This window comes from Staurois parvus, unplaced genomic scaffold (genome assembly GCF_062004578.1).
Source record: "Staurois parvus isolate SC_StPar_1 unplaced genomic scaffold, SC_StPar_1.0 ptg000897l, whole genome shotgun sequence".
Taxonomy (NCBI): Eukaryota; Metazoa; Chordata; class Amphibia; order Anura; family Ranidae; genus Staurois; species Staurois parvus.
Window position 1 is genome coordinate 347,166 of NW_028318693.1, and position 25,070 is coordinate 372,235.

The 25,070-nt window shown below is 44.4% G+C and overlaps 1 protein-coding gene across 1 annotated transcript in view; it reads right to left on the minus strand.

Annotated features, from left to right (window-relative positions):
- LRIF1 (ligand dependent nuclear receptor interacting factor 1) overlaps window positions 1-12,323 on the minus strand; it is a 29,035-nt gene extending 16,712 nt beyond the window's left edge. Inside the window, exon 1 of the mRNA XM_089656311.1 lies at window positions 11,543-12,323. Within this exon, the coding sequence (XP_089512437.1) occupies window positions 11,543-11,628 (86 nt within the window). The 5' untranslated portion in view covers window positions 11,629-12,323. The remainder of the gene's footprint in view (window positions 1-11,542) is intronic.
- Window positions 12,324-25,070: the final 12,747 nt, after the last annotated feature.

Here is a 25,070-nt window from a genome sequence, read left to right on the forward strand (position 1 = left end):
TAGTGGCGAGTCATCGGGACGCAGTGCCTCAACCCAGAAGAACCAGCAACCTCCAGATGATGTCGCAGGAGAGGATAGCAGTGCAGGACCAAAGCGGTAAGATGTGAGAAGTGGATCTCAGCAGGACAACGCTGAATCCTGTGGGTGGCTGAGTGAATATCTTTATTGTGTAGAACACAACTTTAGCTACGCAGGGGGGAAAATAATGGGGGTAGGGCATAGTAGTTCTTCAACGCAGAATTATCATTAAAGTAAATGTAACAGCACTTTCCCGAGGCAAAAGAAATGAGGGGGGGGGTTTGCTGTCAGCATCTTGTCTCTTTGCAATCCTATTGCAACAGCTTGTCTGGGCCAGTGCTCTGAGCTGAGTCAAGCTGTAGTTATGGTGGATCCATCTCCTTCCTAGCTGTTGTTGAATTTGCATGGGGAGAGGGTAGGGGGCAAGTTGGACTTTATAACTAGACATAGAAAACACAGCTACATAGGACACGGTACTACATGTACCCAGGGCTGAGACAAGGGGTGGGCCCCTGGTGCAGTGGTACACTGAAGGGATGGGGGTGTCACCATTCTGACTACATGGCTGACAGGAGTAGCGACTGCAGCTTCACTATTCCTGTCAGCCCAGTGCTGGGAGTGGCAAGGAGACGAGAGACCCGGGAGGCGGTGTAAGGAGATATGTCTTTAAACTGGCATCCATTTTGTATAATGCCTCCATTTCAGATATGTAACAGCTTACATGTAAGCAGTAAGTTTTGTTGGTACCCTCAGCCTTGAGGAAGCAGCCAGCTACTAGTATTATAAGAAAACCCTACGATTTAACCTAGAAACCCAGAAAAATAAAACAAAAAGGTCTGGAGAAAAATACTTCTATCTCCTATCCTTAAAGATACAGGAAAAACACTGAGGAGTGGTTATAGGTGAGGCTTTTAAGCCTTTTTATGGGCTTTCTGCACCAACTAGGTGAGAGCAGCAGGCTTTGGTTGCCTGTCATGAAGGAAATATATAATGAATCTTGCTGATCTTGAAATGGTGTAAACATTTGGTGATAAAAAAAGACCAGAGCATCATCTAGCAAAGTTGCATGTTCACTTCTGTTAGAATTAACCAGTTGCTATGGCAAATCAAATGTTCTTGAATGTTATTCAATGGGCAGTAGTAAAGATAGGTTAATTCATAAAGACCATAGAGAAAATTGGGAAATTATGACCATTATATGGAGCTGAGACTCAACTGAAATACACTATATTGCCAAAAGTATTGGGACGCCTGGCTTTACACGCACATGAACTTTAATGGCCCCCCAGTCTTAGTCCGTAGGGTTCAATATTGCGTTGGCCCCGCCCTTTGCAGCTATAACAGTTTCAACTCTTCTGGGAAGGCCGTCCACAAGGTTTAGGAGGGTGTCAATGGCAATGTCTGACCATTCTTCCATAAGCACATTTGTGAGGTCAGGCACTGATGTCAGATGAGAAGGCCTGGCTCACAGTCTCCGCTCTAATTCATCCCAAAGGTGTTCTATGGGGTTGAGGTCAGGACTCTGTGCAGGCCAGTCAAGTTCCTCCACCCAAACTTGCTCATCCATGTTTTTATGGACCTTGCTTTGTGCACTGATGCGCAGTGATGTTGAAACAGGAAGGGGCCATCCCCAAACTCTTCCCACAAAGTTGGGAGCATGAAATTGTCCAAAATGTCTTGGTATGCGGATGCCTTAAGAGTTTCCTTCACTGGAACCAAGGGGCCAAGCCCGACCTCTGAAAAACAACCCCACAAAATAATCCCCCTTCACCAAACTTTACACTTGGTACAATGCAGTCAGGCAAGTACTGTTCTCCTGGCAACCGCCAAACCCAGACACGTGCATCGGATTGCCAGACAGAGAAGTGTGATTGGTCAATCCAGAGAACATGTCTCCACTGCTCTAGAGTCCAGTGGTAGTGTGCTTTACACCACTACATCCAACGCTTTGCATTGCACTTGGTGATGTGAGGCTTGGAGCAGGGGCAGACTGACAACTCATGGGGCCCCCGGGCAATAGGGGATCATGGGGCTGTGTCTCCTTGCCCTAACTCAAAAAAGCCTATGAAAAAGGTACCAGGGGCATCTCATGGGGCCCCCTACTGACCCCGGGCCCTCGGGCAGTGCCCGTGTTTCCAAATGGTCAGTCCGCCCCTGGCTTGGAGGCAGCTGCTCGGCCATAGATACACAGTCGATGAAGCACTCTACGCACTGTTGTGCTAATCTGAAGGCCACACAAACTTTGGAGGTCTTTAGTTACTGACTCGGCAGACAGTTGGCGACTTCGGAGCACGGTGCGCTTCAGCATGCGCTGACCCCGCTCTGTCATTTTACATGGCCTACCACTTCGTGGTTGAGTTGCTGTTGTTCCCAGTTGCTTCCATTTTGTTATAATCCCACTAACAGTTGACTGTGGAATATTTAGTAGCCAGGAAGTTTCACAGATGGACTTATTGCACAGGTGGCAACTTATCATGGTACCACGCTTGAATTCACTGAGCTCCTGAGAGTGACTCATTCTTTCACCAATGTTTTTGGAAGCAGTCCGTGTGCCTAGGTGCCACACTTGTGGCCATGAAGGTGATTGGAACACCTGAATCCAATGATTTGGAGGGCTGGCCCAATACTTTTGGCAATATAGTGTAAATTTGACTCAGTAAGAAGAGATAAATGTAAGAATGCTAGAGAACGCTGGAGGGAATTATCAAATAAATGTAATCATTGCTACTATGAGATCCCCATTTATTTACCAATTCCCTCCAGTGTCCTCTAAAATGTTTAAATTGTATCTTTTTATACTAAGATTAATTTATTTTCTAAGATCTTCGGCTCAATTTAGTGGCCCTAATGTAGTTTTTTCCCAATTCACATTATGCTTGGTATAAATGACCCTGTCTTGCAATCAGCGCAACACGTGGATACTGGTGCTACACTGATTAAAGTTCAGGTCGGATGCTGCTGACAAGATGAATGGAAAAAACTGCGGTCAGAAACTGCCAAACAGAGCGACTTCAGTGGATCAGTCACCACAGTTAGAGCGGGGCTAAAAATCATTGGATGGTGGATGAAGATAAGGGGAACATCATCATTCTTTTGAACAATCAATGACATTACAATGTGTTCAATACTCAAACTTAAAAGGGGTGTCAGAAGCCCCACCTAACAGCCTGCTCCGGTACGCCGCCTGATCCTGTTCCTTCTGCTACGAAAATTAATGACAAAGGAGAGGTGTGTTCTAAATTGCATGCTCCTTTTTTTTACTTGCCTTTTTGGTTGTAGACAAATCAACACAAAGGTGTGCTGTCCTTGAGTTCCCTGCTTCACCACTCAATCACTGACCTAACCTGCATTTTTTCAAAGATAAAGAAATCTTATCTCATTATTGGCATGGTCTTTGTAAGTCTTCAGAGTCCTCTCTGGGGGAAGCTTGTCCACACTTCTAACCATCCCAATGACGGCATTGGATAGCCACATCCCGCTTCCCTCAGATGGCACTCTGCAGTAAACCCCGAGAGAATCTTAAAACACCACAGGCACGGCCACATGCCATATCAAGAGGATTAGAGAAACAGGATAGGGTAATGACCTCCGCCAGGAATTGCCTACAGTACTAAGAGAATCCTATGAGGCTCCAACTAGATACTGAGAACACCATAAAACACCACCTAGAAGATTAGGAGAACACCATGGGGGAGATTTACTATAACTGGTGCACTCAGAATCTGGTGCAGTTGTGCATGGTAGTCAATCAACTTCTAACTTCAGCTTGTTCAATTAAGCTTTGACAATAAAATCTGGAAGCTGATTGGTTTCTATACGAAGCTGCAACAGATTTTGCACCATGAGGTTTTAGTAAATAATCCCCACATATCCCCAAGCTCTGCCTAGGTTATTAGGGGGGCACCACAGGACACTGTGCAGAGGATTAGGAGAACAACATATGTCTCCAGGCTCTGCTTAGATTATTAGGAGGACACCATAGGACACTGTGTAGAGAATTAGGAAAGCACTAAATGGCTCCAAGAATCGACAAGAGGATTAGGAGGACAACATATAGCTCCATCTAGAGAATTGGAAAAACACCAAAAGGCACTGCCTAGGAGATCTGAAAAATACCATATAACATCCCTTCCTTCCAGGGTTCACCTAGAGAAATAGGAAAACACTATATTTTTCTGCCAAGAGGATTAGGAGAACACCATATGGCTCCACCCACAGAAATAAGAAAACACCATAAGGCACTGCCTAGAAGATTTGGAAAACACCGTACATCACCAACTCCTTTCAGGCTCCACCTATAGAATTAAGAGGACACCACATGGATCCACCTAGAGGATTAGGAGAACACCACAGGACAATAAATAGAGAACACTGCATTGCTCCAGGCTCCACCAAGAGGATTAGGAGGGTATCCTATGACTCCACCTAGAGAACTGGAAGAACACCATACGGCATTGCCTAAAGGATGTGAAGCACATCACACGTTACCACCTCTCTCCATGGCACTGCCTAGAAAATTAGGAGAACACTATATGGCTCCTAGAGAATTAAAATAACACCATGAGGCACTGCCTAGAGAATTTGGAGAACAGGATATATGTCACCAACTTCCTCCGTGCTCTGCCTACAGAATTAGGCAGATACCATATGACTCCAAGCTCTGCCAAGAAGATATAGTAGCACGGCAGAGCACTGTCTAGAAAATTAGGAGACCATCGCAGCACCACAAAATCTCCCAAGCACCATCTACAGAAACAGGAGATTATTATACCACACCTACCCCTGTCAGGCACCAACTACAAAATGAGGAAAGCACTAAAGGGTACTGCCAGACTCTACCAAGAAGATTAGAAGAATATTGCAGATCAATGCTCCCTACCAAGCACCATGTACGTGATTAGAAGAACATAATAGGCAACTAACCTATGTCAGGCTTTACCTAGAGAATTAGAAGAATACCATGGGACTTAACCATTTCCAGGGAATACCTAGTAGATTAGTAGAACACCACAGGGCACCACCCTCTGCTAAGCACCACCTAAAGGATTAGGAGAAACCCATGTGTCATCCTCCCTTGTCAAGCACAAACTATAGGATTAGGAAAGCACAAAAGGCATTATCCCTTGCCAGTCTACACCCAGAGAATTAGGAGAACACAAACCACCGCCCCTTGCCAGGCATCAACTTTGGGATTAAAGGAACACTATGGGGCTCCACCAAGAACATGAGGAGACCACCACAGAGAACTACACTCTTCCAGCACAACCCCCTACTAAGCTCTGGCTAAAGGGTTGAGAACAACACCATATGTTCCACCTACAAGGAAGACACCCTACAGCACCATTTCAAAGATTCAAATGCCCTATAGCTTCACCCCCCAACAAGCTCTGCTTGGAGGATTAGGCCACCACATGACAATGTTCCCCTGATAGGCTCTGCCTTGAGGAGAACACTACCATAGAGCATCGCCCCCTGAAGGCTCCTCCAAGAGGATTAAAGCACCATAGAGCATCGTCCCCTGACAGACTCCACAAAGGGTTGGAACATCATAGTGTATTGCTGCCTTCAGGCTCCTTCCAGAGGATAAACACTATAGGACAAGGCTCCACCTTGAGGATGACAGCACCATAGGGCATTGCCTTCCTGACAGGCTCTGCCTAGAGCAGGGGTGTCAAACTGCGGCTCTCTAGCTTTTGCGGAACTACATATCCCATTAGGCATTGAAAAGCTGACAGTTACGAGCAGGACTCCTAAAGGCAGAAGCATGATGGGACTTGTAGTTCCTAAACAGCTGGAGGGTCACAGTTTGACACCAGTGGCCTAGAGGATTAAAACACCACAGGGCATCACCCCCTGACAAGCCCTGTCTAGAGGATTAAAATACCATAGGGCATTGTACCTTGACAGGCTGCACATAGAGGATTGGAACATCATAGGACACTGTCCCTGACAGGCTCCACCTAGAGGATTAGATCACAACACCACTGATAGGTTCCACCATGAGGATAGGTCCACCATAGGGCATCGCCCCCCTGACAAGTTATACAAGATCCACCAAGAGAAAAAGAAACACAATGCGACATCACCCCCCTGACAGACTCCAAAGGATTAGGTCACCATAGGGCAGTGCCCCCTGACAGGCTCTTCATTGACGATAACAACATAGAGCATTGTCCCTTGACAGGCTCCACCTTGAAGATAGCAACAACGTAGACCTTTGACCAACAGTCTCCACCTATAGAATTAGAACAGCACACCTCTGACAGTCTTTGCCTAGAGCAGGGGTAGCCAACCATAAAGATGTAGAGGTCGATCTAAACAACATGGGAGAAGTCAAAGATCACTGAGCACAGTGTCGCTTCCTCACACCCGATTTAGACCTCTACCATGTCGCAATCGATTGCATTGCATGGCAATTATAGGTTTTAGTCAGGTGATGAGGAGGCAACATTTTGTCTCCTCGAGACCTTGTGAATGAGCTCTTAGTTGCATTCGGCAGCGGCACCCTTAGGTAAAGTTGGAGGGTGGTAAAACGTGGGTGAGTCATGGTTTTACCACCTCCTCAATCCCTACCCACTTTAGCTGCTGAAGCAGCAGCCAAAAGGTGTACACATGCTGCAGCAGGAATTAATCCCTCTATTGCATTTGGTGGGTGTTACCGACTGCCAATCCTGATCCATTCAAGTAAATGGGGCTACTCTGCAAGTGCCACAAAACTGTATTGAGTTTTGGTGCACTTCAAGAAATTGCGCCAAACCCGCAGGATATAATAGAAGTCTATGACTAAGCACAGTAAACCTGCCGATACACTGCACTGCACCAGTGATGTGGATAAACCACAGTGCATAAGTGTGAAAGAAGGCTTATACTATTATGCCCCAGTGTTTCACACTGACCTGAATATCTCTTCTTTCCTGATGCTGTCACCACTCAGGAGACTGCTAGCCAGGATAAGAGGTGGATTGCAGTTGGTATCACTCTGCATGGGACAGGAGCCGGCACTACAGAGGAGGCATCGGCTTCTGCAGCTCTTGCTCCCTACTACAGCTCCAACATTACAAGTAGTCCCTCTGTATTTTTTGATGCTCTGGGATAGCGGGTCAGTGATCTACCAGACACCTGGTCACGATCTACTGGTTGCTGACCCCCATCCTAGAGGATTAGGGCACCATAAGGCACTGCCCCAGATAGGCTCCGCCTACAAGCTAGAACACCGCCACCCACAACAGGTTTTGCACAGAGGATTAGAAGACCATAGCACATCCCACTCCGACAGGCTCCATCTATAGAATATAGGGCATTGCACCTACACAGGTTCTTCCTATAGGATTAGACCACCATAGGGCATCACCCCCCCCCCCCCACAAGCTCCACCTAGAAGATTAGTGTGACAGACCCAACTAGGGCAGGATCTTTTGGAGGAGATTGCAGGCTATCCTCTTGCCTACTGACCATGGGCCCTGAAATTTGAGGGGGCTCTATGCTTTGGGAGGTGAGTCCCCGGGGGACCTTTTGGAGTAGTTTTACTTCAGATTCAAGTCCATGTCTTCACAAAACACACAGACTGAGAACTAGAGGACCAGGATACAGATTTGGAGTTTGTGCCCAAACCAGCATTGACTACTTCAGCCCCCCTCCTAGACTCAGATACTCTAAGCAGATGTGAATATAATCAGCTCAAAACAACCTGATACTGAGGTCTCTTGCTGTAATCTGTTTATTAAGGTGTGATGTGTTTACCATGGTGTCTTTGTGCCATTGAATTAATTGAGCCACCCATTGTTTCTGTTTGTTGGCTAGTCCTTCAGGAGGTTCCTAAAAGATGTAATTAGTCTTGTGTCAACTTGACCTCATTACCTAATCAGTGTGGGATGTTTATCCCAATGAGTAATGTTTGTTTTTTATTGTTCGTGTGGAGCCTGCCCTTATTTCTGCAGTGTATAAAAACCTGAATTTGTTTATTAAAAAATTCCAGTTGCACCTAAGCTAGTGTCATCTAGTTCTTGGGTATAATGTCCAGCTATAATACCTTGGTCTGGTGTCCTAGCGGTGATGAAGGAGTTCTCTGATGGAAGCACCCAGGTGGGGTTCCAGGTAGTCCATCACATTTGGTGGCCGCAGTGGGATGCTTCCTGCAGTCTGGGACATCCCAACCACCGGGATCCAAGGTCCGGTTAGCAGAAGAGGAGAGGTACAGATACCAGCCACCGTGGAAGAGGAATTTGTAAGGAGGCTGCAAGAGATGCAAGTGCAGGATAAAGGACCATTGCCAATGCAGGTCCTGCTGGGAAGGTATGACACTGAGCCGGCAACTCTTGAAAGAAGAGCTAGACTGAGAGCAGCGCCGCCAGGGAAAAATTCTCCTGTCCATGCAGAAAAGGTACTGGTTGCATTACGAACTGTGGGTGCATATATTGTGGGAACAACCACATGAGAAGTGGACAGTTGAGTTAAGCAGACTGGTCCAGGCAGAGATGCAACTGGACGAAAGCTACAGAGCCCTCCACTGGTATCTAGCCCAAGTGTGCCCTTGGACAGCGGACGACAGTCCAATGGAAGGCTTTGGCTATGGTGGCTTGGGGCTGTTGTTCTGGAGGCTGTCAGAGGGCCCTGACTTTTGGAGTGATCTGGAGTGGCATTTAGAGGAAAGAATGGATTACAGAGACCAGATGCAGAACATGTCAGAAGTGCTCTGGGCACAGGAAGATTTAGAGTTTCTAGCCATTCAAGAATGGGAGCTGGAGATCGCCTACAGATGGCTGCTGGACTGTTCAGCAGCACGGCTGGGCTCCCCTTGGCTGGGACTATCGGGAAGTACCAACCGACAGCTCTGAAATCCCACCTGAAGTGTCGGCAATGGGGCAGAATAACAGTGAGCTTGGACTTGGGCTTTGGATTGAATTGAAGAGGGACAAGCATATAAAAGACTGTTTGACGAAGCTCAACAGTATGCTCCAGCACCCATAGATGTTATGGAGTCACCAGCAGAAGCGCTGGAATTGGGACGGAGCGTTGCCAACCTCTGCCCAGCACTTTCAGCAGTTCCAGGAATTCAGGGAGAGGAGATAGTGAATGGTGAGACAGAGTCCTCCTGGAGGTTCCTACATGATGGGATTAGTCTTGTGTCAACTTGACCTCGTTACCTAATCAATGAGGGATGTTTATCCCAAACCTGTATTTCTGTTCAATAGAGAGTTCTAGTTGCACCTAAGCTAGTGTCCTCTAGTTCTTGGTTACAATGCCCTGCTATAATACCTTGGTCCTGTGGCAAGGAAGCAGTTCTCTGATGGAAGCACCAGGGCAGGGTGCCAGGCAGTCCGTCACAATTAGATCACCATAAGCCTTCACCCCCAGACAGACTCCGCCTAGAGGATTAGAATACCATAGGAAATTGCCCCCAGATATACTCCGCTTAGAGCAGGGGTCTCCAAACTATGGACCTCCAGGTGTTGAGGAACTGCAAGTCCCAAGAAGCCTTGCAAGAATCTGACAGCTACAGGCAAGACTCCCAGAGGCATGATGGGACCTGTATAACTTCAACAGCTGGAGGGCCATAGTTTGGAGACCCCTGGCTTAGAGGATTAGACCACCAAAGGACATCATCCCTGCTTAGGCTCTACTTAGAGGATTAGACCACCGTAGGACATCACACCTGTACAGGCACCACCTTGAAGATAAGCCCACCATAGGACATTGCCCCAAGACAGACTCCGCCTAGAGGATTAGATCACTGTAGGATATCACCTCCAGACAGACTCTGCTTAGAGGATTAGACCACCATAGGACATCATCCCTGAACAAGCGCCAGGTAGAGGATTAGACCACCATAGGAAGAGGATTAGACCACCACAGGACATCACACATGGACAGGCTCAACCTAGAAGTTTAAACCATCATAGAACATCGCCCCCAGACAGGCTCTTCCTACAGTATCAGACCACAATAGGACATCACCCCCATACAGGCTCCACTTAGAGGATTAGGCTACCATAGTAAATCACACCTGAACGGGTTCCGCCTAGAAGATTAGACCACCATAGGACTTCGCCCCCGTACAGGCTCCACCTAGAGGATTAGACCACCATAAGACATCACACCTGGACAGGCTACACCTAGAGGATTAGGCCACCATAGGAAGAGGATTAGAATACCATAGTACATCACACCTGAACGGGTTCCGCCTAGAAGATTAGACCACCATAGGACATCGCCCCTGCACAGGCTACACCTAGAGGATTAGATCACCATAGGACATCACACCTGGACAGGCTCCGCCTAGAGCAGTGGTTCTCAACCTTCCTAATGCCGTGACCCTTTAATGCAGTTCCTCATGTTGTGGTGACCCCCAACCATAAAATTATTTACCCAGTAATTATAATTCATGAGTGTCATTTTACCTCCAATACTGCTGCTTTCAACACAGTAGCTGCTTTTAACAGAGTAGCTGCTTTCAACACAGCAGCTGCTTTCTACACAGTAGCTGCTCTTTACACATCGGAAATATGTGTTTTCTGATGGTCTTAGGGGACCCCTGTGAAAGGGTCGTTCGACCCCCAAAGGGGTCGTGACCCACAGGTCGAGAACCACTGGCCTAGAGGATTAGACCACCATAGGACATCGCCCCCACACAGGCTACACCTAGAGGATTAGACTACCATAGGACATCTCACCTGGACAGGCTACACCTAGAGGATTAGACCACCATAAGACATCACTTCTGGGCAGGCTACACCTAGAGGATTAGACCACTATAGGACATCACACCTGGACAGGCTACACCTAGAGAATTAGACCACTATAGGACATCACACCTGGACAGGCTACACCTAGAGAATTAGACCACTATAGGACATTACACCTTGACAGGCTCCGCCTAGAAGTTTAGACCACCATAGAACATCACCACCGAACAGGCTCCACCTAGAGGATCAGACCATCATAGGACATCACCCCCGGACAGGCTCCACCTAGAGGATCAGACCATCATAAGACATCACCCCCGGACAGGCTCCACCTAGAGGATTATAGACCACCATAGGACATCGCCCCCCGCACTGACTCCACCTACAGGATTAGAAGACCATAGGCCATCACTCCTGGACAGGCTCCACCCAGAGGATCAAACCACCATAGGACATCGCCCCCGGACAGGCTCCACCTAGAGGATTATAGACCACCATAGAAAGATGATTAGAAAACCATAAGACATCGCTGCCGCATAGGCTCCACCTAGAGGGTCAGACCACCATAGGACATCGCCCCCCGCACTGACTCCACCTACAGGATTAGAAGACCATAGGCCATCACTCCTGGACAGGCTCCACCCAGAGGATCAAACCACCATAGGACATCGCCCCCGAACAGGCTCCACCTAGAGGATTAGAAGACCATAGGGTACCACTTCCTAATGTTCCCTATAGTCAACACCTAGTGGGTTAGCCCACCGTGGCAGTGCCCCTCTGACAGGCTTCGCCTAGAGGATAACAACACCGCCCCCTATAGGCAGCCATGATGCTGTTCTTACCTTGGACTAGAAGATCCGCTTTGTGTTGGAGTCACCACCAGGTTCTGCAGGTTGGACATGGCTTGTCCCGTGGTATCCAGCTTCATAGAGATCCCTCCTCTATAATCTTGATCCTCTAATGTTCAATTATCCACCAGGAGATGGAAAGCCAGACCTCACACCTTCCCGCCCAATGCTGAGGTAAAAATGTGCCCCTATTGGTTACCTCACACTTCCCCTATCAATGCAAAGGTAAAACAGCACCCCTATTGGTTACCTCACACCTCTGCCGCCCAATGTTGAGGTAAAACAGCGCCCCTATTGGTTACCTCACACCTCTGCCGCCCAATGTTGAGGTAAAACAGCGCCCCTATTGGTTACCTCACACCTCTGCCGCCCAATGTTGAGGTAAAACAGCTATCCTATTGGTTCCCATCCACATTCCCTGCCCAATCCTGAGGTAAAAAGATGCCTTTTGTAATGGCACACTTTCCCACCAAACTTGAGGTAAAAGGGCACCCCTTGTAGTTACCTCACACTCCCCCTCCGAACCCTGAGGTAAAATTGCCCCCCCTATGTCTACTTCACACACTCCCACCTATTCCTGAGGTAAAGGGCGCCCCCTAGGTCAACTCTACCTTCCTGATCACTAATCCTGCAGTAGAACAGCACCCTCCTCTGGCCTCTCTCTCCTAGCCCTCCTATGTCCCGGTCCAGCGATCTGGAAATAAACAAATCCCGTCCTCAGTCTCTCTAGCACTAGGGGGCGGCAACGAAAAAAAAATAACCATTCGACTTACCGGAAGTGCGCGACTCACGAATCCCCGCCTCCCGCCGTCTCATTCGCTGATTGGCGACAGCTGACGATAAATGGCCAATAGTTAAAAAGCCTCGGGGCGTATTTCCGCCTGACGTCAGTTCCGTGAGGCGTGGAGAGGCGCGGCTTATAGGGAACTAGGGAGGGGAGGAGTCAGGGAATAGCTCACGTGGTGCACACGAGAGGCGGGCGCTAGAGGGGCTGGGTGAAGGTAAATCTCTAAGCACCACGCGAGATATTCCTTGACTCCTCCTCTCGCCAGTTCTCTCTAAACCTCCAATCTGCAGCGGCGAATCCCCGCTGGGCAAGAGTCATTGGCTGATAGGAACGCAGGCATTCTAGTAACGTCTTACGTCATATGTGTCACACCCCTTTAGGGTATAGCTGTTCTCTGATTGGAGAAAATGATCTATGGGGTACACCAATGGGACAATTGGTGTATGTGGTGTACTGATGGGGGCAAATGGAGTATAGGGGTACTCTGATGGGGGCAACAGATCTATGGGATTACACCAATGGGTCTATAGGGTTGTCACCCCATCTCTTTAAAACTTACACATATAAATGACAGGTTCTGGGGCTAATTTAATGCAGCTAAGGCACTGAGTGAGTATAATTACAGCTTTAATCTGCCCCAGAACCTGTGTCATTGTTATGTGTTTGGGTTTAAAGGGATGAGGTGGCAACCCTAATAGGGTACCCTAATGGGGGCAACTGATCTATGGGGGTACTCTGATGGGACAACTGATCTATGGGGGTACTCTGATGGGACAACTGATCTATGGGGGTACTCTGATGGAGCAACTGGTCTGTGGGGTGTTCTGATGGAACAAGTGATCTATGGGGGTACACTGCTGGAGCAAATGGCCTGTGGGGTGTTCTGATGGAACAAGTGGTCTATGGGGGTACTCTGATGGGACAACTGATCTATGGGGTACATCAATGGGACAGTTGGTCTATGGGGTAGTCTGATGGGGGCAACAAGGTTTTGGGGGTACTCTGATGAGGGCAACTGACCTATGGCAGTACTCTGATGGGGCAACTGGTCTATGGGGGTATTCTGAGGGGGGCAACTGGATTATGGGGTATTTGGATGGGGCAAGTGATCTATGAGGTACTCTGATAGGGAAACTAATCTATGGGGTACTCTGATAGGACAACTGGTCAGTGTAGGTACTCTGTAGGGAGAACTGGCCTATGGGGGTACTCTGTAGGGACAACTGGTCTATGGGGGTACTCTGATGAGGCAACTGACCTCTGGGGTATTCTGATGGGACAACTGCACCATGGGGTACTTTGATGGGGCAACTGGTCTATGGGGGTACTCTGATGGGGGCAACTGACCTATGTGGGGTTCTGACAGGGTAACTTGTCTATAGGGTACGCTGATGTTGGCAACTGGTCTATGGGGGTACTCTGATGAGGGCAGCAGGTTTATGAGGGTACTCTGATGAAGGCAACGGATCTAAGGGGTTACTCTGATGGGGGAAACTGATCTATAAGGGTAAGCTGATGGGGCAGCTATTCTGATTGAGGCCACTGTTGATATGAGGATATTCTGATTTATGGAGATACTCTGATGGGGACACTTAATTTAAGCTGCCGCACTGATGGGGCACACCCAATGTAATTGGGTACTCTGATGGGGACAGTTCATGTAAGGGGATACCTGATGTAAAGGGACCTTCTGTTACAGAAATCTGATGTAAGGGGGTACTCTGATGGGGCCACCAATAGATGATGGTACTCTGATTGGGGTTCCTGGTTTATGGGGGTACTGTTTTGAGGGCACCATATGCAAGGAGTTATACTAATTGGGCACCTGATGAAAGAGGGCACTCTGATGGGGGCACCTAATGTAAGAAGTTATAATAATGGGGGCTCCTGATGTAAGGAGTTATAATAATGAGGGGCTCCTGATGTAAGGAGTTATAATAATTGGGGGCTCCTGATGTAAGGAGTTATTCCAACGAGGCACCTGATGTACAAGGGGACTCTGATGGGATATCTAATGCAAGAGGGCATGCTGATGGGGGCACCTGATGTAAGGGGGGACTTTGATGGGGCACCTGATGTAAGGAGTTATAGTGATGTGGGCACCTGATGAAAGAGGGTACTCTGATGGGGGCACCTGATGTAAGAGGGCACTCTGATGGGGGCACTTGATGTAAGAGGGCACTCTGATGGGGGAACCTAATGTACGGGGGAACCTGAGGTAAGGAGACATGGGCGCATGTGATGTAGTGGGGCCTCTTCTGGGGACACCTGATGTAAGAGGGCACTGTGATGGGGGCACATGATTATGTGTTTGTCTAACATGTTTCCCTCGAAGATAGTTGTTTGTATTCCATACCAATACAAGAACAAATAAAAAGCCATCCAAGTTTAAACATGTTTAATGTTGTAACTAAAGTTTGACAATAATTATTGTTCAAATGTGATGGAAATTGTACATTTCTAATTTTTTGATAGACATACGACTACATAATTGAGAAACAGAATATTTATTATTTGTAATTATAGTTTTTAATGTATGTTTAAATACATGTATTTTTTTAAATAAATGTACATAATAATTATACATAGTTAATGTAAATTTGATCATGATTTATATATATATATATATATATATATATATATATATATATATATATATATATAAAATATTAATATGTAGTATTATTATTGTCAATAATGCATTCATGTATGATATATTTAGTATTATTATTATTGTTATACTAATGTTTATTATTTGTCTTGTTATAGATTAGTAAAATCTATTATTGTTATCATTATCGTTATGAAATATATTATTATGAAAGTAAGGTTAATAATATAACTTAGATTATACAATCTTCAGTTTTGCTCAAATTAGTTGATGCAAAAATAAATACACCCCACAACAAAAACTACTACATGATTTGTAAGGACAACACAAGGTCTTCTAGGCATGGAATTAACAAGTTGGTGACATATTGCAGCATCAATTTTTTTCCATCCTTCAAGAAAGACCTTTTTAGACCCTGGATCCTGGATGAAGAGTAATACTCTACTTGTGCCTTCAGAATTCCCCATAGGTGTTGAATTGGGTTCAGATAAGGAGACATACTTGGCCACTGAATCACTGTCACCCTGTTCTTCTTCAGAAATGCAACAGTGGCCTTAGATGTGTGTTTTGGATCATTATCATGTTGGAAAACTGTACAACGGCCAAGGGCATGGAGTGATGGTAGCATCTTCTCTTTCAATATAGAGCAGTACATCTGTGAATTCATGATACCATTAATGGAATGCAGCTCCCTGACACCAGCAGGACTCATGCAGCCACACAGGACACTGCCACCACAATGTTTCACTGTAGGCACCATGCATTTTTTTTGTACTCCTCACCTTTGCAACGCCATACAGTTTTGAAGCCATCATTTCCAAAAACATTTATCTTGGTCTTATCACTCCAGAGTGCAGAGTCCCAGTAGTCTTCTTTTTTTTCAGCACGGGCCCTGGCAAATTTTTGGCGGGCTTTTTTGTGTATGGGCTTTAGGAGAGGCTTCCTTCGTGGACGACACCCATGCATGCCATTCCACTGCAGTGTATGTCGTGATTGTGTCACAATCACTCCAGTTTGGCTTTTTACTTCTTTAGCTAACTGCAGTGAACTTGCATGGAGATTTTCTTCAACAGAGGATTCTCCTGTCAAGGTATTAACTTCCATGGATGGCCTGGCCTGGAGATAATTGCAGTTCCATATTTGTAAAATTTTTGTATCACTTTTGCTAAAGTAAAGCTTTTTTGATCTTCTTATAGCCTTCACCTTTCTTGTATGAAGAAATTACTTTCTTTCTCAGACCTTGTGACATTTCTCTTCCCTGTGGTGCCATTGATGACAGCATGAAATGGGAGGGGTTTTCTTTGTTAAGTAACGCCCTTTTATTATCAACTGTCTGCTGAACACCTGTTTAATGAACAGTTAGACTCACCTGTAGTTGAATTCTTGTTAATTAGGATTTTGTTGTCTAAAATGTAGCTTTGCTCCTAAGACATTCATTGGGGTGTATTCATTTTTGCTACATGATCTTAACATTTAAAAGTATTTTTCCTAACAAATTCATTTAAATGTTAACTTTTTGCTGCTCTAGACCCCAATCTTGCATGCGACTTGCAAATTGCATGCCAAGTTACACCCTATTGTCCGCAATTACAGCGGTCATACCGGTGCGGTTCCAACTTGGTCCGAGCCGCACCGATTTCTAAAGTAGTGCATGCATCAGCAAAGCATGATCAAATTTGCTTCTGCTGGGAAAAAAAATCCCTTCCTAATCCCCCGAGAGGCAATATGATATTCCCTGGATCAACTATACCTATAAATGTTATATCCAGTTATATTCTGTGTATCCAAGAAAGAATCCAGGACTTTTTTGAAGCAACCCACTGAGCTGGCCACAACCAACTCTTGAGGGAGTCTATTCCACATTTTTATAGCTCTCACTGTGAAGAAACCTTCTTTTTTTCCAGATGTAAAGAGTCCCCCCTTGTCCTCTGTGATGACCTCAGGGTGAATAACTCTACACCGAGTTCACTATATGAACCACTGAAGTATTTATACATGGAGATCATATCCCCCCTTATGTATTATACATGGAGATCATATCCCCCTTATGTATTATACATGGAGATCATATCCCCCTTATGTATTATACATGGTGATCATATCCCCCTTATGTATTATACATGGAGATCATATCCCCCCTTATGTATTATACATGGAGATCATATCCCCCTTATGTATTATACATGGAGATCATATCCCCCTTATGTATTATACATGGTGATCATATCCCCCTTATGTATTATACATGGAGATCATATCCCCCCTTATGTATTATACATGGAGATCATATCCCCCCTTATGTATTATACATGTTGATCATATCCCCCCTTATGTATTATACATGGTGATCATATCCCCCCTTATGTATTATACATGGAGATCATATCCCCCCCTTATGTATTATACATGGAGATCATATCCCCCTTATGTATTATACATGGAGATCATATACCCCCTTATGTATTATACATGGAGATTATATCCCCCCTTATGTATTATACATGGAGATCATATCCCCCTTATGTATTATACATGGAGATCATATCCCCCCTTATGTATTATACATGGAGATCATATCCCCCCTTATGTATTATACATGGAGATCATATCCCCCCTTATGTATTATACATGGAGATCATATCCCCCCCTTATGTATTATACATGGAGATCATATCCCCCTTATGTATTATACATGGAGATCATATCCCCCTTATGTATTATACATGGAGATCATATCCCCCCTTATGTATTATACATGGTGATCATATCCCCCCTTATGTATTATACATGGAGATCATATCCCCCCTTATGTATTATGCATGGAGATCATATCCCCCCTTAATCTCCTCTTCTCAAGAGAGAATAAATTCAGTTCCTCTAGTTTTTCCTCATAGCTGAGCTCCTCCATGCCTCTTATTATTATTATTATACAGGATTTGTTTAACGCCAACAGTTTGCTCAGGGCTTTACAATATAACGGGAGACAATAAAGCAACAATACAGTTCAATACAAGAGGGATAGGAGGGCCCTGCTCCTTGGAGCTTACAATCTAGGAGGGAGGGGCTAGTGATACAAAAGGTAGTAACTGTGGGGGATGGACTGGTTGGAAGAGTAGAAGATTCCATTATTAGCTGAAGCCAGGATAGGCTTCCCTGAATAGATAGGTTTTCAAAGATCGCCTAAAAGTGAGCAGTATTTGGACAGTGATTGGATTTGGGGTGAAAGGACAGATGGGAGTCTAGGATTGCACCTAGTACCCTGGCATGAGGGGAGGGACTGATGATTGTGTTATTGATCTTGATGGAGAAGTCAGGGGAGGGGGCACGGGCTGGGGGGAATACTAAGAGCTCAGTTTGGAAAGATTGAGTTTGAGGAAGTGGAGTGACATCCATGCCGATATGTCAGTTATTAGGTTAGTAATGCGAGAGGAGACTGAAGGGGTGAGGTGAGGGGTAGAAAGATAGATTTGTGTGTCATTAGTACAGAGATCGTACTTAAAGCCATGGGAGTTTATCAAGTGACCAAGGGAGGAGGTGTAGATGGAGAAGAGAAGGGGTCCAAGGACAGAACCTTGAGGGACCCCTACGGAATCAGTTTAGTTGCCCTTCTCTGTACTTTTTCCAGTTCCCCAATGTTCTTTTTGTGAATTGGTGCCCAAAACTGAACTGCATATTCCAGATGAGGTAATACTAATTATTTGTACCGGGGTAATATGATATCTCTCTCTGTGGAGTCTATATTTTGCTCGCTTTAGAAATTGCAGCTTGGCATTGCATGCCATTATTAAGCTTCTGATCTACCAGAACTCCCAGATCCTTCTCCACCATTGATTCCCCCAGTTGCAATGAGTCCCCAATTTGCAGCTCAAATCGCAATGCCATCCCACTTTGAAATCGTGTGACTTACAGTGAAGTCGCACGATTTCAAAGTCAAGATCAATGTGACTGGGGTGTTATGGGTGAAAGCTGTTTTGAGGTGTGGCACTTTTGGTATCTGTTTACTTAACACAACCTCATCTTTTATTTTTTACAAAACAAAATTAAGTATTACATTCTGTTTTTTTGCACTATAATTTATTTTATAATATTTTGTTTACTGAAAATTAAATACATTAATTAAACAGCTGTATAAAAAAAATCAAGAAACAGAACCTTTTTCTTCTGCTTTCAGAAAATATATAATCTTTGAGGATTTTAAGTAATTTTCTAGTCAAAAATGCAGATATAAACATACAGTGAATTCCTAACGTTTTCAGACACCCTTCACTTTTTTCAAATTTGTTATTATGTAGCTTGATACTACAGTTGTTTAAATTCAAAAAAATATCACATGTATTAAGTATTCAGACCCTTTACTCAGTACCTTGTTGTAGCATCTTTGGCAGCAATTACAGCCTCAAGTCTTTTTGGATATGACGCCCCAAGCTTTGCAGGCCTAGATTGGGGATTTTTTGCCATTCTGCTTTCCAATCCTCTCAAGCTCAGTCAGGTTGGATGGGGACTGTCGGTGGACAGCCATTTCCAAGTCTCTTCAGAGATGTTCAATAGGATTCAAATCAGGGCTCTAGCTGGGCTACTCTAGGACATTCACAGAGTTGTCCCTTAGCCATTCCTGTGTTGTCTTGGCTGTGTGCTTAAGATCATTGTCATGTTGGAAGGTGAACCTTTGGCCCAGTCTGAGGTCCTGAGTGCTGTGGAACAGATTTTCTTTAACAAAATATTTATTGAGGTTTTTAAATAAAAATATAACATACAGCTGTAGATCCCAGTACATAAATATATAAAATAAAACCATATAATGCCAAGCAATACAACATGGGCCAATGGGTTATAAAGTGGAAGAGGTTTTCATTGAGGATATCTCATTACTTTGCTCCAATCAGCTTTCCCTCAACCCTGACCAGTCTCTCAGTCCTTGCTGCTGAAAAACACCCTCACAGCATGATGCTACCACCACTATGCTTCACTGTTGGGATGGTGTTGGGCAGGTGATGAGCAGTGTCTGGTTTTCTCCAGACATAATGTTTAGAATTGAGGCCAAACAATTCAATCTTGGTTTCATCAGTCCAGGGAATCTTGTTCCTCAGTCTGAGAGTCCTTCAGGTGCTATTTTTGCAGCTCCAATTAGGCTTTCATGTGTTTTGCACTGAGGAGAGGCTTCCGACTAGACACTCTGCCATAAAGCCAAAATTGGTGGAAGGCTGCAGTGATGGTTTTCCTTCTGGAACGTTGTCCCATCTCCACACAAGATCTCTAGGTTCTCCAGGTTCTTGGTCGCCTCTCTTACTAAGGCCTTTCTCCCTCAATTGCGCAGTTTGGCCCGAGCAACCAGCTCTTGGAAGAGTCCTGGTTGTGCCAAACTTCTTCCATTTGAGAATTATGGAGGCCACTGTGCTCTTGGTAACCTTCGGTGCAGCAGAAATTTTTTTCGTAGCTTTCCCCAGATCTGTCCTTGCAATAATCCTGTCTCTGAGCTCTGCAGGCAGTTCTTTTAACCTCATGGCTTTTGCTCTGATTCATAATGCATTGTCATCTGTGAAGCCTTTTATAGAGGGGTGTGTGCCTTTTCAAATCATGTCTAATCAATTTAATTTACCACAGGTGGCCTTCAATCAAGGTGTAGAAATAGAAACGATGAAGAGAAATGAGAGACACCAGAGATAAATTTCAAGTGTTGTTGAAAAGGGTCTGAATACTTATGCCAGTGGGATATTTCAGTTTTTCCTTTTTCATACGTTTGTAAACATTTTTAAAATTCTGTTTTCACTTTCTCATTATGGGGTACTGAGTGTAGATTAATGAGAAAAAAATGAATTTAAACAACTGTATTATCAGGCTACAACATAACAACAACGAAAGAAGTAAAGGGGTCTGAAAACTTTAGGAATGCACTGTATGTGCAAAAAATGAATAAATTGCTCAAAAGGGGAAATGATTAAAGCACATTTGATAGAAAAGAGGTAAGGAATACAGCAGATGATAGACATCCACCAGCAGTGTACATGGGCAGAACAAAACAAAAATGGTTTCATTTCCTTTTGGTTCGTTAAGTCACTAATTTTGTTTTGTTGCATTCGTAATAAAATTTGTTTTGTTTCATTTATTTGTCGACCAGATTCAAAGTTTTTCAAATGGATTCAAAGTGTTAGAATCAAATTCCAATCAAAAATATCAAATTCATTCAAATTGTGAAGAATAACTGGTTGAACCAGTTGCCCACCGCCCTATAGCAGAGATACTGCAAATTCACGTATATATATATATATATATATATATATATATATATATATATATATATATATATATGTTTTTAATTTCCGGGTAGGAAATTGGTGGCTACTGATATCAATCACTGGGTCCCAGCCGGAGATTCTCCGCCGGCACGCGGTGATCGCCGAGTAACACTGACAATCCTGCTGACATCAGGTGAGTCATTGAGTCACGGGCGCTACGGCCGGCCAGTCCTTAGCAACCAGTTATTGTGATTGTAAATATACAAAACGAATGCCAAAGATATTACATGGATTCTGAAATTTGTTTTGCATCTTCAGCATTTGTTTTTTTCTTATTCTTTAATGCTATTCCAAATTGTGATTCCAAATATACAAAACAAATGCCGCAGATACTAGAAGAATTTCAGAATTAATTTCGTATCTTTGGCATTCATTCTTTAACCACTTTCCCTCTGGAAGATTCACGCCCCTTCATGATCAGTCCATTTTTTGCTATACAGCACTGAGCTACTTTAACTGACAATTGCGTGATCATGCAACACTGTACACAAATTCAATTTATATAATTTTTTTCACACAAATAGAACATTCTTTTGCAGGTATTTGATCACCACTGGGTTTTTTTAATTTTTTGCGCTATAAACGAAAAAATGTGCAAAAAGTTTGAAAAATAAGCAATATGTTTGCTATAAAACATATACCATGATAGAATTTAAAAAATAAAATTTCTTCATAAAGACCAAAATGTATTCTGTTACATGCCTTTGGGGGAAAAAAAAAAGAAGTATATTTAATTAGTTTATGTGAAAATTATAGCGCCTTCAAATGATGGTATATATATATATATATATATGGATTTTTTTTTATACTAGTAATGGTGGCAATCAGGTACTTATAGCGGGACTGTGATAATACGATACCTGACACTAACTGACGCTTTGTGGGAACCAGAGACACTAATACGATGATCAGTGCTAATAGAATACACTGTACTAATGGCACTGGTTGGGAATGGGTTAACATCTAGGGGCAATCAAAGAGTTAACTGTATGTCTAACAGTGCTTTATTTGTGGTGCTTTTACTAATGGATGAGCTCTGCCAGGACAAAGCTCTGTGTTGTTTTCATTCACAGAGCTCTGTCTTGTCAGCCTCTTTGCAGATCACAGAGTCACAGCCGTCAGTCATTGGCTGGGATCTGCTGATCGGCTTGTGCTGTGTCTAAACCCCCTACCTGGAAGAGCCCAATCAACATGGGGACAAGGTGCTTTGGGGGAACTCATCCCCCCCTTTCCTAACCTGCCAGACTGCATGCTCGGATAAGGATCTGGTATGGATTTTGGGGGGGGACCCCACGCCATTCTTTTTCAAATTTTGGTGTGGGGTTCCCCTTAAAATCCTTAGCAGACCTAAGGGCCTAAGGCAGGGGTAAGCAACCTGTGGCTCTCTAGCTGTTGTGGAACTACATTTCCCATGAGGCATTGCAACATTACAAAACTGACAGTTACAGCTATGGCAGAGGCATGATGGAACTTGTAGTCCTGCAACTAGTGGAGAGCTGCAGGTTGCCTACCCCTGGCCTAAGGGAATCCGGCTGACAGCAATAAGCAATACTTGTTAAGGACATGGTGGGCATGGCAGCCGTCATCAAATGTTCAACAGTTTCAGGCTATATTGCTGACTCCCTTCTTCAGGTAGGGACACACCAGGAGCAGCAATCACACGTTGGGTTTTTCTATATATGGATGGTGGAATGGCCTGATTTCTGCAGAATAATTACCAATGTTCATATTTACAGTATATACACTTATATATATGCTTCTGTACCCTTCTCTGTTTTCTGCAGCCTCTTTTTCCCACTTCTTCTTCTGCACTACTCCTGAACCCCATACCACACTTGGATCTCCCCAAACCTCACCCCCCCCCCTTTTTTTCCCTCTTCCTGCTCCCCCATCCCCTCCCTGGTAAGCTACTCAACGACCGGATTAACACACTTATAGGAGGAAGACATTCGCCGAAGTGCAGATAGTAATTTTAACGCCTGGTAGCAGTAGATCCCTCCGATCTCATCACACATCAGTCTTTTCTTATTCCCAGGACAGAGCGGCTGCCAGCCCTACTAGATTGTTCAAAACATATGACTATAAAATGCCGCAACCCTCAATATGTTACTGTTGTACTGCACATTATTTGATCATACTATCTTAGTAATGGCTGTATGTTCATTGACCTTTGTTCCTTCCCTTTTTGTACTGTTTTCTTCTTTTTTTTTGTTTTGTAGTTACTATAATACTCGAAAGTTGTAACACTCTGCTTGTAATTGCTGTTCAAATAAAACATTTTTTTTGGAAAAAAAATATATACATATACAGTCATGGCCGAAATTGTTGGCACCCTTGATATTTCTCCAGGAAATCATGTATTTCTCACGAAACGTATTGCATTAACACATGTTTTGCTATACACATGTTTATTCCCTTTGTGTGTATTGGGACAAAACAAAAAAAGGGAGGAAAGAAAGCAAATTCGACATAATGTCACACAAACCTCCAAAAATGGGCTGGACAAAAGTATTGGCACCCTTTCACAACTGCGGATAAATAAGAATGTTACAAGCATGTGATGCTCCTGTAAACTCACCTGGGGCAAGTAACAGGTGTGGGCAATATAGAAATCACACCTGAAAGCAGATAAAAAGGAGAGACGTTCACTTAACCTTTGCATTGTGTGTCTGTCTGTGCCACACTAAGCATGGACAACAGAAAGAGGAGACGAGAACTGTCTGAGGACCTGAGAACCAAAATTGTGGCAAAATATCAACAATCTCAAGGTTACAAGTCCATCTCCAGAGAACTAGATTTGCCTTTGTCCACAGTGCGCAACATTATCAAGAAGTTTGCAACCCATGGCACTGTAGCTAATCTCCCTGGTCGTGGACGGATGAGGAAAATTGATGAAAGATTGCAACGCAGAATAGTCCGGATGGTGGATAAGCAGCCCCAAACATGTTCCAAAGACATTCAAGCTGTCCTGCAGGCTCAGGGAGCATCAGTGTCAGCGCGAACTATCCGTCGACATTTAAATGAAATGAAACGCTATGGCAGGAGACCCAGGAGGACCCCACTGCTGACACAGAGACATAAAAAAGCAAGACTACAGTTTGCCAAAATGTACTTGAGTAAGCCAAAAGCCTTCTGGGAAAACGTCTTGTGGACAGATGAGACCAAGATAGAGCTTTTCGGTAAAGCACATCATTCTACTGTTTACCGAAAACGGAATGAGGCCTACAAAGAACAAAACACAGTACCTACGGTAAAATATGGTGGAGGTTCAATGATGTTTTGGGGTTGTTTTGCTGCCTCTGGCACTGGGTGCCTTGACTGTGTGCAAGGCATCATGAAATCTGAGGATTACCAAAGGATTTTGGGTCGCACTGTAGGGCCCAGTGTCAGAAAGCTGGGTTTGCGTCCAAGATCCTGGGTCTTCCAGCAGGACAATGACCCCAAACATACGTCAAAAAGCACTCAGAAATGGATGGCAAAGAAGCGCTGGAGAGTTCTGAAGTGGCCAGCAATGAGCCCAGATCTAAATCCCATTGAACACCTGTGGAGAGATCTTAAAATTGCTGTTGGGAAAAGGTGTCCTTCCAATAAGAGAGACCTGGAGCTGTTTGCAAAGGAAGAGTGGTCCAAAATTCCGGGTGAGAGGTGTCAGAAGCTTATTGATGGTTATAGGAAGCGACTGATTTCAGTTATGTTTTCCAAAGGGTGTGCAACCAAATATTAAGTTAAGGGTGCCAATACTTTTGTCCAGCCCATTTTTGGGGTTTTGTGTGACATTATGTCATATTTGCTTTTCTGCCTCTGTTTTATATTTGTTCCAATACATACAAA